This window comes from Crinia signifera, chromosome 4, assembly GCF_055691185.1.
Source record: "Crinia signifera chromosome 4, ASM5569118v1, whole genome shotgun sequence".
Lineage (NCBI taxonomy): Eukaryota > Metazoa > Chordata > Amphibia > Anura > Myobatrachidae > Crinia > Crinia signifera.
In genome coordinates, this window is record NC_139220.1 from 339,513,180 (window position 1) to 339,533,533 (window position 20,354).

At 42.8% G+C, this 20,354-nt stretch overlaps 1 protein-coding gene across 1 annotated transcript in view; it reads left to right on the forward strand.

Moving 5' to 3' along the window:
* The window catches only part of LOC146072906 (uncharacterized), a 75,387-nt gene that overhangs the window by 45,208 nt on the left and 9,825 nt on the right, over nt 1-20,354 (forward strand). Inside the window, exons 8-9 of the mRNA XM_083180085.1 lie at nt 5,681-5,734; nt 20,162-20,313. Coding sequence (XP_083036211.1) covers nt 5,681-5,734; nt 20,162-20,313 — 206 coding nt within the window. The remainder of the gene's footprint in view (nt 1-5,680; nt 5,735-20,161; nt 20,314-20,354) is intronic.

The following is a 20,354-nucleotide window of genomic DNA, read 5'->3' on the forward strand; positions in this document are numbered from 1 at the left end:
CCCCAAGAAGTTTTTCAAATACATAAATAGTAAACGTATAATTAAGGACAACATAGGCCCACTAACCAATATCACTGGAAAAAGTTTTACGGAGGACAAGGGAAAAGCAGAACTGTTAAATGAGTTCTTCTCATCAGTGTTTAATAAGGGAAAGCAGACTGTGGAACGCACACATACCACTAATGGGATGAACAAGCTGGACCTCAATATTGATTTCTCTACCGAGGAAATAATATTGAGGCTCAGCAAAATCAAAACAAATAAATCACTTGGGCCAGATGGGATTCATCCTAGGGCACTAATGGAGTTAATGGAGGAATTAGCTTCCCCTCTACATTATGTCTTTGATAATTCACTATCATCAGGAAAGGTATCAAAAGACTGGAGAATAGCAGAAGTAGTGCCATTATTCAAAAAAGGAAAAAAGGAAGATCCCGCTAATTACAGACCTGTTAGTTTAACATCAATAGTGGTTAAACTATTTGAAGGATTTTTAAGAGATGGGATCCAGGAATATTTAGACCTTCATAGTTTACTCAGTAATAACCAGCATGGGTTCGTGAAAAATCATTCATGCCAAACTAATCTACTTGGTTTCTATGAAGAGGTTAGCAAAAACCTTGATAATGGAAACGCTGTAGATGTGATGTTCCTAAATTTTGCTAAAGCCTTCGACACCGTACCACACAAGAGGTTGATAAATAAAATGGAGGACATGGGATTAGGGGAAAATATCTGTAGATGGGTAGGGAACTGGCTGTGTAACAGAGAACAAAGAGTGGTTGTGAACAGTGCCGTATCTAATATGATACCAGTACTAAGTGGAATGCCGCAGGGTTCGGTTCTAGGGCCCATTTTGTTTAACATATTTATTAACGACATTGGGATGGGGTTACTCAGCAATGTATCCGTCTTTGCAGACGACACAAAACTGAGCAGAGTTATTAAATCATCAGAAGATGTCACCACGCTTCAAAATGATCTTGACAATCTAGATGAGTGGGCAAAAAAGTGGAAGATGAGGTTCAATGTGGACAAATGCAAGGTCATGCACCTTGGGAGACATAACCAGTGTGCTAGTTATAACCTAAGTGGGGATGAATTGGGTAAATCAGTGCTCGAAAAGGATCTAGGAGTCCAAATAGACAACAAACTAGGGTGTAGTGCTTAATGTAATATAGCAACAAATAAGGCCAACCAAATACTAGCATGTATTAAAAGGGGCATGGAAACTAGGGACTCAAAAGTAATTATGCCTCTGTACAAATCATTGGTTAGACCGCACCTCAAATATGGAGTACAATTCTGGGCCCCGCACTATAAAAAGGATATCATAGAATTAGAAAAAATCCAAAGAAGAGCAACAAAGCTTATTAGGGGAATGGAGAATTTAAGCTACGAGGAGAGATTAAACAATTTGGGACTATTTACACTAGAGAAGAGACGATTAAGGGGGGACATGCTCAACATGCACAAATATATCAGGGGCCAATATAAGGAACTGTCACACACCCTTTTTCTGCTAGACAGGAATCTAGGACGTGAGGGCACGAGTTTAGATTAGAAGAAAAAATTTCTTTACAGTCAGAGCAGTCAAACTTTGGAACTCTCTTCCTGGAGAAGTGGTGTCGGCAGACACTATAAATACGTTTAAAATAAGGTTGGATAAACATTTATTGGTTAAAAACATCCATGGGTACTAATAGCAACATAATCTGTCTTTAAAATATCATAACATACTATACAACAAGGGATAAGCTACTATAAACATAGGTTGAACTAGATGGACGCAAATCTTTATTCAGCCTCACCTACTATGTAACTATGTTTAAAAAATGGGCAGACTAGATGGGCCAAGTGGTTCTTATCTGCCGTCAAATTCTATTATTCTATGTTTCTATATAGCTACTTTAGCTACATAATCTACAGAGGTCATACTGGGGCCCCTACCCCCTGTCTAGATATTTCAATATAATTGTTTCTGGACTTGCAATTTAGTGTGTTAAATTGTCAAAGGTTGAAATGTGCTTTGTATGTAGTTACACAATGGAGGGACCTGTATAGTGTTCTAGTTATAGAAAATGAATGTTTGTGTGTAATCTAGTGTGACAATGATCCCAAACACGGGGACTCAGATGAAGACTTTGATGTTTATTTTCACAGCAGGTCACAGCATTTACCAGTTTTGTTCCAATATAATCATAATTACAGGCAGTAGCATACAGGTAAACTCAGCGTAACAGACTCTTGAAGACTCAATGGTCCCTACAATAGAACATCCCCGGCCAGTGGCGTAACTATAGGACCGCAGCCCCTGCGGTGGCAGGGAGGCGCCGGGGTCTGCGGGCGCTCTTGTTTCTCCCATAGCTCCCAGCTTTTGGGTGCAGCGGGAGGCTGGCAGGGGGGTCCGTGCGGCGCGGGGGTACCACTACCTGCGGTCAGGAAGAGGCTGGACTCTGGAGGTCCCTGCGGCTCTGAGAGTATGACATTGCCCGGGTCCCTGAAGGGAAGTGGAAATAACGCGCTATCTCCGCCGTGCGGCGGCGCGGGAAGCGCTTCTGACTTTGAAAACACTGGGGGCATGCTGATTGGCTGAATCTCAGCCAGTCAGTGTGTGGCCAGAGTTTTCAAAGTTAGAAGCGCTTCCCGCACCGCCGGCGGCGGAGATAGCGCGTTATTTCCACTTCACTGCAGGGACCTCGGCAACATCATCCTCATCGCCGCAGGGACCTCCAGGCTGTCCCTGACCGCAGGCACCCCCGCGCAGCACGGACCCCCCTGCCAGCACCCTGGGGGGTCTTGTCTTTTAACTGTGGGGGGGGGGGCAGCGAAATTGTCCCGGCGGGGGGGGGGGGGGGGGTGTTACGCCACTGCCCCCGGCCTATCACTTGGGCGGCTAATCCACTATCAAAAGCAAGTTGACTCTGCCCTGGAAACACTTATAGCAGGAAATCCCAGGTGCTGCTTATTACACACCTGGGTTCTTCTACTGCTCCCAAAACCTGCTCTGGATCCTCCTCATAACTGTCATGTGGGAAGATGCCGTCTCTGTCACATTAGCTAAGATCGCATTGTGAGCTGACTTTGAACATATTCCTGTATTCCTGCAAGGTTTCATGATGTTGGGGGAGTGGGGACCCCCCCAATAAAGGGGCTTTTCCCCCAGCCTTCACCCATCCGGGGCTGAAGCCCGGGGCTGTCACCGGCATCTGTGGGCTTTGGACGCCGGTCTGGGTTAAATCATTCATATACAGGTGAACTATAAGTGCCAGCAGGCCTCCCCCACATGCTGGGACTTGGCAAACCACATTAATGGGCCCGCTTTCTCTGCAAAATGCACGATTTTTGCCACAATTTGCATCTCATTAAGTATGCAATTTTGGGAAAAGTGCAAAAACGGGCAAAAATCACATCCCATTAAATGTCACCCTAGGTGTTAGTTAGAATGTAATAGTGTGCCACCTCAGAGCCATCCAGCCACACCAATCCAGGGGCACCGAACACCTCACCCATATTACCCCAATCTGGGTCTACAATTAACTAGCAAAGTGCCACATGATAATGGTTCCTTACTCAAATACAGGGTTTGTATAAAAAGCAACGAGACAATTAAAATTCTCAAAATAAGACCCTTGTGCGCCAACATACTTCTGCCAACGTGTTGTCGACGCTTGGATGGAGCCCTGGAAGTCCTTTTCCAGAACGTTCCTTCAAGCAGTGCGCCAAAGCCACTTTGACCTCTGCTACGGTCCCATGGCCGTGTCCTTTGAGTGCTGTCTGCAATCGGGTGAACAGGAAAAAGTCAGCCGGGGCCAGATTGGGACTGTAGGGGGGCTGGGGAATTGCTGCAATGCCGTTACAGGCCAGGTAGTCATTGACTACGAAGCAGGTGTGGCTTCCAAATGGCGGCAATGCACTTTCTAGATCATGGCCACCGTCTCCTGGCCGATTTTCCATAGCCGACTCCCACATAGAATTTAATGGTGTATTGCATTTTTAGGCTTCAACCGCGCCTAGGGACAGGGGTCCAGTAAAACCATGATACAAACCGCACGGAACCTCGAAGGCGACTGTCGCTCAGTGCGTGTTGAAGCTGACTCCCACCTCCATCGAACCCGCCTGGAGCATGCGCGCTGTGACGTACAGTCGCGACAGAAAAAATAGGTCTTTTATAAAGTACTTTTTATACAAACCCTGTATATCCAAACTAAGAACGACCTACCTGAAGCAGCCCCATAACGAGATCCAGAAAGAAGCCAACGGGGAATGACGGCACATTACACACAAGTTACTTTTACTATTAATAAACAGTATCGGACAATCTGAAGAACAGGGGTGTGGTGGAGCGCTAAAATTAATCTATAAATCAAATCAATTGGGTAGTACAATAATATGATTCATTTGAATTAATATCAGATAAAACGAATAAGAAATAATAGTGGTATTTATATACATACCTTTGGTAAAGTTGCTAGCCAGCAACGAAACACGTTAGGAAGCACCCGCTGATTTTACCCTGTTGGACTACTTGAGGAGATACCGGAGTTCCCACGTTTACACCCAAGCCGGCTTCTATCTTTGGTTCCTGGTTATTCCAGAAAACTGCACTTACAGCTGCTACAGTTGGGACACCACCACCGGCTCAAAGTTTGGATATATGGATCGCACAATCGTGAGGATGCCTCTAGCGTAACCTAATCCTGCAGGTTTATATGGACTGCCCTAAAAAGTACTACCTTCAGTGTGGATACATACCAGGGACCGTGTCATCATACGACCATAAAGCCAATACTCCTCTACCATTGGGACTCCGATTACTAAGTACACAACCTCATTAGTCCTATTCACAATCATTGTTATTTTATCTTATGTTACATTTTTTATTGTCACCTGCTGCTATATAAATATCGCTATTATTTGTTATTCATTTTATCTGATATTAATTAAAATTAATCATATTATTGCACAACCCAATTGATTTGATTTATAGATACATTTTAGCGCTCCACCACACCTCTGTTCTTTTTCTCTAGTATATTCTATTGGGGACTAGACACCCCCTAGTGTGAGCTGCTTGACCACACGTCCCATTGAGGCGCCTGTTTTTTGGCTGGGGAATATATTTTTTGAGTATCGGACAATCTGTAGGCATTATTATAAGAGTGGTCATGTAGAGTGTGATCGCCACCAACAAGAGGTGAGGCCGAGGGGCAGTCCTCAGGAAGAATGGAGGAAGAACGTTACAGCTGGCACTAATTACAGCTGCGTCATCTTCATCCGCCGCCTGTCCCGTCATTTGCACCCGCCGCCTGTGTGGATCCCTGGCTGGACATCACACCGAGGACCGGCAACCCAGGTAAGTATCCCCTACCCCATTCACACCGGCCAGGTCCCCGGGTCAAACCTGGGAACAACCCTGCTCCATAGCCGGGTTGAAATCCCGGCATTTTTTGCCAGGATATTGGACCGGGAACCTTTCACACCTGCGCTAGTCGCGTATTGTTCCCGGGCTCAACCCGGGGAATTATGCTGGTATGAAAGGGGTATAAGTACTGCTGGCACTATTTACAGTGGACACTAATTACATCTGAGGCTCATTATGTTCTTCTTCCTGTGGGGGGCTGGTGGGAGAGACGATAAGAGAGCACACTGTCAGTAATGGCTTTTCTCCGTGTCTCAGGCACATTACAGAGCAAAGTCCAGGGGATATTAGATGCTGTTGGAAGATTGCAAGGTAAGATGAAAAAGAAATGGTAAGTGTATACTATTCCACCCCCGGGACACTTACCCACCAAACCCATTTCCCAATAACATTCAGTCATATAATGTGATCTGCTACATACATCAGCACACTTACCCACCAAACCTATTCCCCAATAACATTCAATTACACAAATCTGATCTGTCTGCATACACCAGGACACTTACTCACCAAGCTTATTCCCCAATAACACTCAGTCATACAATGTAATCTGTCTGCATACACCAGGACACTTACTCACCAAGCCTGTTTCTCAATAACACTCCGTCATACAGTTCTGATCCCTGTCTTCATCACCATGACACTTACCCACCAAGCCTCTATACCAATAACACTCAGTCGTATATATCTGATTTATCTCCATACACCGCCCCCCCCCCCCTGTCATTTAGGAAAATTATTTTTATTAACATTTACTACACATTACTGTATGCCGCCGCGTAGTGATGCCAATCCAAGGGCATTTTTTAAATCCAGGAAATCGGGATTGAAAAAGGATTAATCCAGGGAATCCTGGCATTGGCTTCCCTAAATGGAAATTGCCCCGTCCCCACATTTACTGACTAGGGGGGGGGCAGTGTGAGTGGCAGGAGGAGGCAGTCGGTGGGTGTGACGAAAACCGGGAGCTTGTTGTGCTGGGGAGAGCTGGGAGCACAATCGGCCGCTGAGAAGCGAATCCCCCGCTCTAGCATACGAGGCCATGTGTACAATAACACATCCCATCACATTCATCCGCATAGGGGACAAATCATACGATGGTCACTCACCATTGGCAGATTTCTTCAGCCCTTACATATTCGGATGCCGGCTATCTGCCGGATTTGGGGCGGGAGCTGATGTCATGTGATGTCAGCTGTCCACCCTAAGCCAGTATTGACATGCTGTCCTCCAAGCATTTTCATGGGTGCGCCCATAAAACACTCTCCTTACTCTGCACCCTGCCTGTTACCCACTACACCCCCCCCCCCCCCCCCCGTGAGAAAATACCCTGCAAGTGTGAAACTCGCCGACAGCCATCGCTAATGCATAAACCGTGACCATCGGGGGACAATAATGGACACTACTGTGCTGTAATGTGACTAACGGACACTACTGTGCAGTGTAATGTGACTAACAAACACTACTGTGTGGTGTAATGTGACTAATGGACACTACTGTGCAGTGTAATGTGACTAATGGACACTACTGTGCGGTGTAATGTGACTAATGGACACGACTGTGCGGTGTAATGTGACTAATGGACACTACTGTGCTGTAATGTGACTAATGGACACTACTGTGCGGTGTAATGTGACTAATGGACACTACTATGCAGTGTAATGTGACTAGTGGACACTACTGTGCTGTGTAATGTGACTAATGGACACTACTGTGCGGTGTAATGTGACTAATGGACACTACTGTGCTGTAATGTGACTAATGGACACTACTGTGCGGTGTAATGGGACTAATGGACACTACTGTGCGGTGTAATGTGGCTAATGGACACTACTGTGCGGTGTAATGTGACTAACGGACACTACTGTGCGGTGTAATGTGACTAACGGACACTACTGTGAGGTGTAATGTGGCTAATGGACACTACTGTGAGGTGTAATATGACTAATGGACACTACTGTGCAGTGTAATGTGACTAATGGATACTACTGTGCGGTGTAATGTGACTAATGGACACTACTGTGCAGTGTAATGTGACTAATGGACACTACTGTGCGGTGTAATGTGACTAATGGACACGACTGTGCGGTGTAATGTGACTAATGGACACTACTGTGCTGTAATGTGACTAATGGACACTACTGTGCGGTGTAATGTGACTAATGGACACTACTATGCAGTGTAATGTGACTAGTGGACACTACTGTGCTGTGTAATGTGACTAATGGACACTACTGTGCGGTGTAATGTGACTAATGGACGCTACTGTGCTGTAATGTGACTAATGGACACTACTGTGCGGTGTAATGGGACTAATGGACACTACTGTGCGGTGTAATGTGGCTAATGGACACTACTGTGCGGTGTAATGTGACTAACGGACACTACTGTGCAGTGTAATGTGGCTAATGGACACTACTGTGAGGTGTAATATGACTAATGGACACTACTGTGCGGTGTAATGTGACTAATGGATACTACTGTGCGGTATAATGTGACTAATGGAAACTACTGTGCTGTAATGTGACTAATGGACACTACTGTGCGGTGTAATGTGACTAACGGACACTACTGAGCAGTGTAATGTGACTAACGGACACTACAGTGCGGTGTAATGTGACTAATGGACACTACTGTGCGGTGTAATGTGACTAATGGACACTACTGTGCGGTGTAAAGTGACTAACGGACACTACTGTGCGGTGTAATAAGACTAATGGACACTACTATGCTGTAATGTGACTAATGGACACTACTGTGCTGTAATGTGACTAACAGACACTACTGTGCTGTAATGTGACTAATGGTTACTACTGTGCTGTAATGTGACTAATGGACACTACTGTGCAGTGTAATGTGACTAATGGACACTCTTGTGCGGTGTAATGTGACTAAGGACACTACTGTGCTGTAATGTGACTAATGGACACTAGTGTGCTGTAATGCGACTAACGGACACTACTGTGCTGTAATGTGACTAATGGACACTACTGTGCGGTGTAATGTGACTAATGGATACTACTGTGCGGTGTAATGTGTCTAATGGACACTACTGTGCGGTATAATGTGACTAATGGACACTACTGTGCGGTAGAATGTGACTAATGGACACTACTGTGCTCTAATGTGACTAATGGTTACTACTGTGCTGTAATGTGACTAATTTACACTACTGTGCAGTGTAATGTGACTAATGGACACTACTGTGCGGTGTAATGTGACTATGGACAGTACTGTGCTGTAATGTGACTAATGGACACTAGTGTGCTGTAATGTGACTAATAGACACTACTGTGCTGTAATGTGACTAATGGACACTACTGTGCAGTGTAATGCGACTAACAGACACTACTGTGCTGTAATGTGACTAATGGACACTACTGTGCGGTATAATGTGACTAATGGACACTACTGTGCGGTATAATGTGACTAATGGACACTACTGTGCTGTAATGTGACTAGTGGACACTACTGTGAGGTGTAATGTGACTATGGACACTACTGTGCTGTAATGTGACTAATGGACACTACTGTGCAGTGTAATGTGACTAATGGACACTACTGTGCTGTAATGTGACTAATGGACACTACTGTGCAGTGTAATGTGACTAATGGACACTACTGTGCTGTAATGTGACTAACGGACACTACTGTGCAGTGTAATGTGACTAATGGACACTACTGTGCGGTGTAATGTGACTTATAGACACTACTGTGCTGTAATGTGACTAACGGACACTACTGTGCGGTGTAATGTGACTAATGGACACTACTGTGCTGTGTAATGTGACTAATGGACACTACTGTGCTGTGTAATGTGACTAATGGACACTACTGTGCGGTGTAATGTGACTAATTGACACTACTGTGCTGTATAATGTGACTAACGGATACTACTGTGCAGTGTAATGCGACTAACGGACACTACTGTGCTGTAATGTGACTAATGGACACTACTGTGCTGTATAATGTGACTAATGGACACTACTGTGCGGTGTAATGTGACTAATGGACACTACTGTGCGGTGAAATGTGACTAATGGACACTACTGTGCGGTGTAATGTGACCTATGGACACTACTGTGTGGTGTATTGTGACTAATGGACACTACTGTGGTGTATAATGTGACTAATGGACACTACTGTGAGGTGTAATGTGACTAATGGACACTACTGTGTGGTGTAATGTGACTAATGGGCACTACTGTGCTTTATAATGTGACTAATGGACACTACTGTGCGGTGTAATGTGACTAATGGACACTACTGTGCGGTGTAATGTGACTAATGGACACTACTGTGCTGTATAATGTGACTAATGGATACTACTTTGCAGTGTAATGTGACTAATGGACACTACTGTGTGGTGCAACGTGACTAATGGACACTACTGTGCGGTGTAATGTGACTAATGGACACTACTGTGTGGTGTAATGTGACTAATGGACACTACAGTGCTTTATAATATGACTAATGGACACTACTGTGCGGTGTAATGTGACTAATGGACACTACTGTGCAGTATAATGTGACTAACAGATACTACTGTGCAGTGTAATGTGACTAATGGACACTACTGTGTGGTGTAATGTGACTAATGGACACTACTGTGCTTTATAATGTGCCTAATGGACACTACTGTGCGGTGTAATGTGACTAATGGACACTACTGTGCTGTAATGTGACTAATGGACACTATTATGCGGTGTAATGTGACTAATGGACACTACTGTGCGGTGTAATGTGACTAATGGACACTACTGTGCGGTGTAATGTGACTAATGGACACTACTGTGCGGTGTAATGTGACTAATGGACACTACTGTGCGGTGTAATGTGACTAATGGACACTACTGTGCGGTGTAATGTGACTAATGGACACTACTGTGCTTTATAATGTGACTAATGGACACTACTGTGGGGTGTAATGTGACTAATGGACACTACTGTGCTGTATAATGTGACTAATGGATACTACTGTGCAATGTAATGTGACTAATGGACACTACTGTGTGGTGTAAGGTGACTAATGGACACTACTGTGCGGTGTAATGTGACTAATGGACACTACTGTGCGGTGTAATGTGACTAATGGACACTACTGTGCTTTATAATGTGACTAATGGACACTACTGTGGGGTGTAATGTGACTAATGGACACTACTGTGCTGTATAATGTGACTAATGGATACTACTGTGCAATGTAATGTGACTAATGGACACTACTGTGTGGTGTAAGGTGACTAATGGACACTACTTTGCCTTATAATGTGACTAATGGACACTACTGTGTGGTGTAATGTGACTAATGGACACTACTGTGCTTTATAATGTGACTAATGGATACTACTGTTCAGTGTAATGCGACTAACGGACACTACTGTGCTGTAATGTGACTAATGGACACTACAGTGCAAAGTAATGTGACTAATGGATACTACTGTGCAGTGTAATGTGACTAATGGACACTAATGTGCTGTAATGTGACTAATGGACACTACTGTGCAGTGTAATGTGACTAATGGATACTACTTTGCGGTGTAATGTGACTAATATACACTACTGTGCGGTGTAATGTGACTAATGGATACTACTGTGCTGTGTAATGTGACTAATGGACACTACTGTGCGGTATAATGTGACTAATGGACACTACTGTGCGGTGTAATGTTACTAATGGACACTACTGTGTGGTGTAATGTTACTAATGGACACTACTGTGCGGTGTAATGTGACTAATGGACACTACTGTGCGGTGTAATGTGTCTAATGGACACTACTGTGCGGTGTAATGTGACTAATGGACACTACTGTGCGGTGTAATGTGACTAATGGACACTACTGTGCGGTGTAATGTGACTAATGGACACTACTGTGCTTTATAATGTGACTAATGGACACTACTGTGCGGTGTAATGTGACTAATGGACACTACTGTGCTGTATAATGTGACTAATGGATACTACTGTGCAATGTAATGTGACTAATGGACACTACTGTGTGGTGTAAGGTGACTAATGGACACTACTTTGCCTTATAATGTGACTAATGGACACTACTGTGTGGTGTAATGTGACTAATGGACACTACTGTGCTTTATAATGTGACTAATGGATACTACTGTTCAGTGTAATGCGACTAACGGACACTACTGTGCTGTAATGTGACTAATGGACACTACAGTGCAAAGTAATGTGACTAATGGATACTACTGTGCAGTGTAATGTGACTAATGGACACTAATGTGCTGTAATGTGACTAATGGACACTACTGTGCAGTGTAATGTGACTAATGGATACTACTTTGCGGTGTAATGTGACTAGTATACACTACTGTGCGGTGTAATGTGACTAATGGATACTACCGTGCTGTGTAATGTGACTAATGGACACTACTGTGCGGTATAATGTGACTAATGGACACTACTGTGCGGTGTAATGTTACTAATGGACACTACTGTGTGGTATAATGTGTCCTATGGACACTACTGTGTGGTGTATTGTGACTAATCGACACTACTGTGGTGTATAATGTGAGTAATGCACACTACTGTGCAGTATAATGTGACTAATGGACACTACTGTGCGGTATAATGTGACTAATGGACACTACTGTGCGGTATAATGTGACTAATGGACACTACTGTGCGGTAAAATGTGACTAATGGACAATACTGTGCGGTATAATGTGACCTATGGACACTACTGTGCAGGATAATGTGACTAATGGACACTACTGTGCGGTTTAATGTGACTAATGGACACTACTGTGCGGTATAATGTGACTAATGGACACTACTGTGCGGTATAATGTGACTAATGAACACTACTGTGGAGTATAATGTGACTAATGGACACTAATGTGCTTTATAATGTGACTAATGGACACTACTGTGCGGTATAATGTGACTAATGGACACTACTGTGCGGTATAATGTGACCTATGGACACTACTGTGCGGTATAATGTGACTAATTACACTACGGTGTAATGTGACCTCTGGACACTACTGTGTGTTGGGAATCTGGATTTATGATTCAGTCTGCTTTGGTTTTGTGTTCAGCATTTGACTCACTGGTGGCCTCCAGTGGTAGGTCTGTGCCACATCAGCTCAATATTCTGTGAGCAATTACTCACAAGGCTGTGAGGTAATTAGCTTGTTAAGCACAAGCCTGGGAGCTCCCTGGATCTTCAGGTGTAATTAATCACCTGAGCCCTTTATAGGGCAGGCTCTCCTGCAATACTCTGCCAGTGATAGCTTCCTGCAAGCTAATCCCAGTCCCTGCTTGCATGTCTGTGCCCAGTCCCCGGACTCATCCTGTCCCAGTCCTGGCATCAGTGTCTGGCCTTTGGTTGGTGTGCCATCACACAGTTTTCAGTTCCTATGCCCGGTCCAGTCTCACTGGTTATTCCCATCTCGGTTCACGTAAGTGCTCCTGTGGAGCCTGGTTATTTTCCATTTCTTCTTTTGGAGAGCTGCCAAGCTCTTTTAGTTATTGGCCGTTCAGCCCGTTGTCTAGTTTGTTAGGGTTCAGGATTGCGCCCCGCTGTGGGCCAAGCCCATTTCCTCCCTCTGGAGTTATTTACCTTTGTTTCCTTTTTGCTTGCCCTTCCTATGCATTTAATAGGCAGGGCCTTCCCCGTTCAGTCCTGGTTTTGTTTTATGGATTCGCCTCTTAGCCTTGTCTCCTGTTTATGTGGAGATTCCCCGTCATTTGTCTCTTGTGCCTGCGAATGGGTCGCATTCCCGTCATTGGCCCGGTGCCGGCAGACAGGGGTACATTACAGTCAGGCCCGTTAGTAAGACCATCCTCTTGAGTTACCCATGACGATCGCTTACCCTTTGTCCCCACTAGCTGCATCGAGGTTGGAGCGGGCCTAACTCGCTCCTTCGAATGCGGCGGCCACAGGTGAAGCCTAGTACCCGCAGTGGTTTGTCATCTGCCTGGGGTACTCAATAGAGTCAGAGTAGGGTTCGCTGTGGCCGTCCTTACCGGCGGTCCCGGCTACGGGCTCACACCTGATCTCCAGCTTCCAGCCTCCGGTAGTTACATCCAGCGCCCAGGCGGCATCCGTAACACTGTGCAGTGTAATGAGACTAATGGATAATACTTTGCAGTGTAATGTGACTATCGGACACTACTGTGCTGTAATGTGACTAAGGGACACTACTGTGCTGTAATGTGATTAATAGACACTACTGTGCTGTATAATGTGACTAATGGACACTACTGTGCTGTGTAATGTGACTAATGGATACTACGGTGCTGTATAATGTGACTAATGGACACTACTGTGCTGTATAATGTGACTAATGGACACTACTGTGCGGTGTAATGTGACTAATGGACACTACTGTGCGGTGTAATGTTACTAATGGACACTACTGTGCGGTGTAATGTGATTAATGGACACTACTGTGCGGTGTAATGTGACTATCGGACACTACTGTGCTGTAATGTGATTAATAGACACTACTGTGCAGTGTAATGTGACTATCGGACACTGCTGTGCTGTAATGTGATTAATGGACACTACTGTGCGGTGTAATGTTACTAATGGACACTACTGTGCGGTGTAATGTGACTAATGGACACTACTGTGCTGTAATGTGATTAATGGACACTACTGTGCGGTGTAATGTGACTAATGGACACTACTGTGCCGTGTAATGTGACTAATGGACACTACTGTGCCGTGTAATGTCCCTAATGGACACTACTGTGCGGTGTAATGTGACTATCGGACACTACTGTGCAGTGTAATGTGACTATCGGACACTACTGTGCTGTAATGTGATTAATGGACACTACTGTGCGGTGTAATGTGACTATCGGACACTACTGTGCTGTGTAATGTGACTAATGGATACTACTGTGCGGTGTAATGTTACTAATGCACACTACTGTGCGGTGTAATGTGACTAATGGACACTACTGTGCAGTGTAATGTGACTATCGGACACTACTGTGCGGTGTAATGTGACTATCGGACACTACTGTGCTGTGTAATGTGAATTAGTACTATTCTGTGGCCAGGCCCTCTCCACATGAAGCCATATCCCTATATGTTTTATACACATCCTGTCCCTGTTTTAGATATGGGGAGGCACCATTTCTCTTTCTGACACAAGGCACCCATATGTACACTTAGGGCTCTGCTTTCTATACAGTATATATAGATTATATACAGATGGGGCACCTCTCGTTCAGCGGGGGTCTGGCATTCAGATCACCAACTGCCGCTGGAAGGGGACACGCACGAGATGCTAGTGTCCTCTTCTGATGGAGCTCCCTGTCGGTCCCAGTGACGTCCTCGCCATTCCCGATTGTCGAACAAATGACCTTCCGACCTAGAACCATGTCGACCTAATGACTGTCAACCATCATGCTGTAGACCAAATGATCCCAAACCGTCTGTATATTGACCTTGTCGGTGTAATGAATGTTGGTATACTGTATCACCGTGTCTGTATATTGACCTTGTCGGTATAATGAATGATGGTATATCACCGGTTCTGTATATTGACCTTGTCGGTATAACGAATGTTGTTATATTACTGTGTCTGTATATTGACCTTGTCGGTATAATGAATGTTGGTATATCACCGTGTCTGTACATTGACCTTGTCGGTATAATGAATGTTGGTATATCACCGTGTCTGTATAATGACCTTGTCGGTGTAATGAATGTTGGTATATCACCGTGTCTGTATAATGACCTTGTCGGTATAATGAATGTTGGTATATCACCGTGTCTGTATAATGACCTTGTCGGTATAACGAATGTTGTTATATTACTGTGTCTGTATAATGACCTTGTCGGTATAATGAGTGTCGGTATATCACCGTGTCTGTATAATGACCGTGTCGGTATAATGAATGTTGGTATATTACCGTGTCTGTATATTGACCTTGTCGGTGTAATGAATGTTGGTATATCACTGTGTCTGTATAATGACTTTGTCGGTATAATGAATGATGGTATATTACCGGGTCTGTATATTGACCTTGTCGGTGTAATGAATGTTGGTATATCACTGTGTCTGTATATTGACCTTGTCGGTATAATGAATGTTGGTATATCACCGTGTCTGTATAATGACCTTGTCGGTATAATGAATGTTGGTATATCACCGTGTCTGTATATTGACCTTGTCGGTATAATGAATGTTGGTATATCACTGTGTCTGTACATTGACCTTGTCGGTATAATGAATGTTGGTACATCACCGTGTCTGTATATTGACCTTGTCGGTATAATGAATGTTGGTATATCACTGTGTCTGTATATTGACCTTGTCGGTATAATGAATGTTGGTATATTACCGTGTCTGTATATTGACCTTGTCGGTGTAATGAATGTTGGTATATCACCGTGTCTGTATATTGACCTTGTCGGTATAATGAATGTTGGTATATTACCGTGTCTGTATATTGACCATGTCGGTATAATGAATGTTGGTATATCACCGTGTCTGTATAATGACCTTGTCGGTGTAATGAATGTTGGTATATCACCGTGTCTGTATATTGACCTTGTTGGTATATCACCGTGTCTGTATATTGACCTTGTCGGTATAATGAGTGTCGGTATATCACTGTGTCTGTATATTGACCTTGTCGGTATAATGAGTGTCGGTATATCACCGTGTCTGTATATTGACCTTGTCGGTATAATGAATATTGGTATATCACCGTGTCTGTATAATGACCTTGTCGGTATAATGAATGTTGGTATATTACCGTATCTGTATATTGACCTTGTCGGTATAATGAATGTTGGTATATCACTGTGTCTGTATATTGACCTTGTCGGTATAATGAATGTTGGTATATCACTGTGTCTTTATATTGACCTTGTCGGTATAATGAGTGTCGGTATATCACCGTGTCTGTATATTGACCTTGTCGGTATAATGAATGTTGGTATATCACCGTTTCTGTACATTGACCTTGTCGGTATAATGAATGTTGGTATATCACTGTGTCTGTATATTGATCTTGTCGGTATAATGAATGTTGGTATATCACCGTGTCTGTATAATGACCTTGTCGGTATAATAAATGTTGGTATATTACCGTGTCTGTATACTGACCTTGTCGGTATAATGAATGTTGGTATATCACCGTGTCTGTATAATGACCTTGTCGGTATAATGAATGTTGGTATATCACCGTGTCTGTATACTGACCTTGTCATACAATGAATGTTGGTATATTACCGTGCCTGTATATTGACCTTGCCGGTATAATGAATGTTGGTATATCACCGTGTCTGTATATTGACCGTGTCGGTATAATGAATGTTGGTATATTACCGGTTCTGTATATTGACCGTGTCGGTATAATGAATGTTGGTATATCACCGTGTCTGTATATTGACCTTGTCGGTATAATAAATGTTGGTATATTACCGTGTCTGTATACTGACCTTGTCGGTATAATGAATGTTGGTATATCACCGTGTCTGTATAATGACCTTGTCGGTATAATGAATGTTGGTATATTACCGTGTCTGTATACTGACCTTGTCATACAATGAATGTTGGTATATTACCGTGTCTGTATATTGACCTTGTCTGTATAATGAATGATGGTATATTATCGGTTCTGTATATTGACCTTGTCGGTATAATGAATGTTGGTATATCACCGTGTCTGTATAATGACCTTGTCGGTGTAATGAATGTTGGTATATCACCGTGTCTGTATATTGACCGTGTCGGTATAATGAATGTTGGTATATTACCGGTTCTGTATATTGACCGTGTCGGTATAATGAATGTTGGTATATCACCGTGTCTGTATATTGACCTTGTCGGTATAATGAATGTTGGTATATCACCGTGTCTGTATATTGACCTTGTCGGTATAATGAATGTTGGTATATCACCGTGTCTGTATAATGACCTTGTCGGTATAATGAATGTTGGTATATCACCGTGTCTGTATAATGACCTTGTCGGTATAATGAATGTTGGTATATTACCGTATCTGTATATTGACCTTATCGGTATAATGGATGTTGGTATATCACCGTGTCTGTATAATGACCATGTCGGTATAATGAATGTTGGTATATCACCGTGTCTGTATATTGACCTTGTCGGTATAATGAATGTTGGTATATCACCGTGTCTGTATATTGACCTTATCGGTATAATGGATGTTGGTATATTACCGTGTCTGTATATTGACCTTGTCTGTATAATGAATGATGGTATATTACCGGTTCTGTATATAGACCTTGCCGGTATAATGAATGTTGGTATATCACCGTGTCTGTATATTGTCCATGTCGGTATAAAGAATGTTGGTATATCACCATGTCTGTATAATGACCTTGTAGGTATAATGAATGTTGGTATATTACCGTGTCTGTACATTGACCTTGTCGGTGTAATGAATGTTGGTATATTACCGTGTCTGTATATTGACCTTGTCGGTATAATGAATGTTGGTATATCACCGTGTCTGTATAATGACCTTGTCGGTATATTGAATGTTGGTATATCACTGTGTCTGTATATTGACCTGGTCGTACAATGAATGTTGGTATATTACCGTGTCTGTATATTGACCTTGTCGGTATAATGAATGTTGGTATATCACTGTGTCTGTATATTGACCTTGTCGTACAATGAATGTTGGTATATTACCGTGTCTGTATATTGACCTTATCGGTATAATGGATGTTGGTATATTACCGTGTCTGTATATTGACCTTGTCGGTATAATGAATGTTGGTATATCACCATGTCTGTATAATGACTTTGTCGGTATAATGAATGATGGTATATTACCGGGTCTGTATAATGACCTTGTCGGTGTAATGAATGTTGGTATATCACCGTGTCTGTATATTGACCTTGTCGGTATAATGAATGTTGGTATTTTACCGTGTCTGTACATTGACCATGTCGGTATAATGAATGTTGGTATATCACCGTGTCTGTATAATGACCTTGTCGGTGTAATGAATGTTGGTATATTACCGTGTCTGTATATTGACCTTGTCGGTATAATGAATGTTGGTATATCACCGTGTCTGTATAATGACCTTGTCGGTATAATGAATGTTGGTATATCACCGTGTCTGTATATTGACCTTGTCATACATTGAATGTTGGTATATTACCGTGTCTGTATATTGACCTTGTCGGTGTAATGAATGTTGGTATATCACCGTGTCTGTATAATGACCTTGTCGGTATAATGAATGTTGGTATATCACCGTGTCTGTATATTGACCTTGTCGGTATAATGAATGTTGGTATATCACCGTGTCTGTATATTGACCTTGTCGGTGTAATGAATGTTGGTATACTGTATCACCGTGTCTCTATATTGACCTTGTCGGTATAATGAATGTTGGTATATTACTGTGTCTGTATATTGACCTTGTCGGTATAATGAATGTTGGTATATCACCGTTTCTGTATAATGACCTTGTCGGTATAATGAATGTTGGTATATCACTGTGTCTGTACATTGACCTTGTCGGTATAATGAATGTTGGTATATCACTGTGTCTGTATAATGACCTTGTCGGTGTAATGAATGTTGGTATATCACCGTGTCTGTATATTGACCTTGTCGGTATAATGAATGTTGGTATATCACCGTGTCTGTATATTGACCTTGTCGGTATAATGAATGTTGGTATATTACCGTGTCTCTATATTGACCTTGTCGGTATAATGAATGTTGGTTTATCACCGTGTCTGTATAATGACCTTGTCGGTATAATGAATGTTGGTATATCACCGTGTCTGTATAATGACCTTGTCGGTATAATGAATGTTGGTATATCACCGTGTCTGTATATTGACCTTGTCGGTGTAATGAATGTTGGTATATCACCGTGTCTGTATATTGACCTTGTCGGTATAATGAATGTTGGTATATCACCGTGTCTGTATATTGACCTTGTCAGTGTAATGAATGTTGGTATATCACAGTGTCTGTATATTGACCTTGTCGGTATAATGAATGTTGGTATATCACCGTGTCTGTACATTGACCTTGTCGGTATAATGAATGTTGTTATATCACCGTGTCTGTATATTGATCTTGTCGGTATAATGAATGTTGGTATATCACCCTGTCTGTATAATGACCTTGTCGGTATAATGAATGTTGGTATATCACCGTGTCTGTATATTGACCTTGTCGGTATAAGGAATGTTGGTATATCACTGTGTCTGTATATTGACCTTGTCGGTATAATGAATGTTGGTATATCACTGTGTCTGTATATTGACCTTGTCGGTATAATGAATGTTGGTATATCACCGTGTCTGTATATTGACCTTGTCGGTATAATGAATGTTGGTATATCACCGTGTCTGTATATTGACCTTGTCGGTATAATGAATGTTGGTATATCACAGTGTCTGTATATTGACCTTGTCGGTATAATGAATGTTGGTATATCACCATGTCTGTATAATGACCTTGTCGGTATAATGAATGTTGGTATATTACTGTGTCGGTATATTGACCTTGCCGGTATAATGAATGTTGGTATATTACTGTGTCTGTATATTGACCTTGCCGGTATAATGAATGTTGGTATATCACCGTGTCTGTACATTGATCTTGTCGGTATAATGAATGTTGGTATTTTGACCATGTTGTTAGAATGACTATAGGTTGATTGACAATTGCATCCCATCTTCATCTGGGTAGTTGTATCTGCTTCTCAGTGTAATCACAGGAGCCGTCTCACTCCCTGCAGGTAAACTGGACATTGTCTGCCGCTGCGACTGGAAACAATATGAACAGAGCTGTTACTATCTGTCCAAGAAATCCCGGACATGGACTGCTGCCAAGAAAGACTGTGAAGACATGAAGTCTCATCTAGTAGTAATTACCAGCAAGGAGGAGCAGGTGAGGTGGTAGCAGGAGCGCAATGAGGTCACTACACCTGC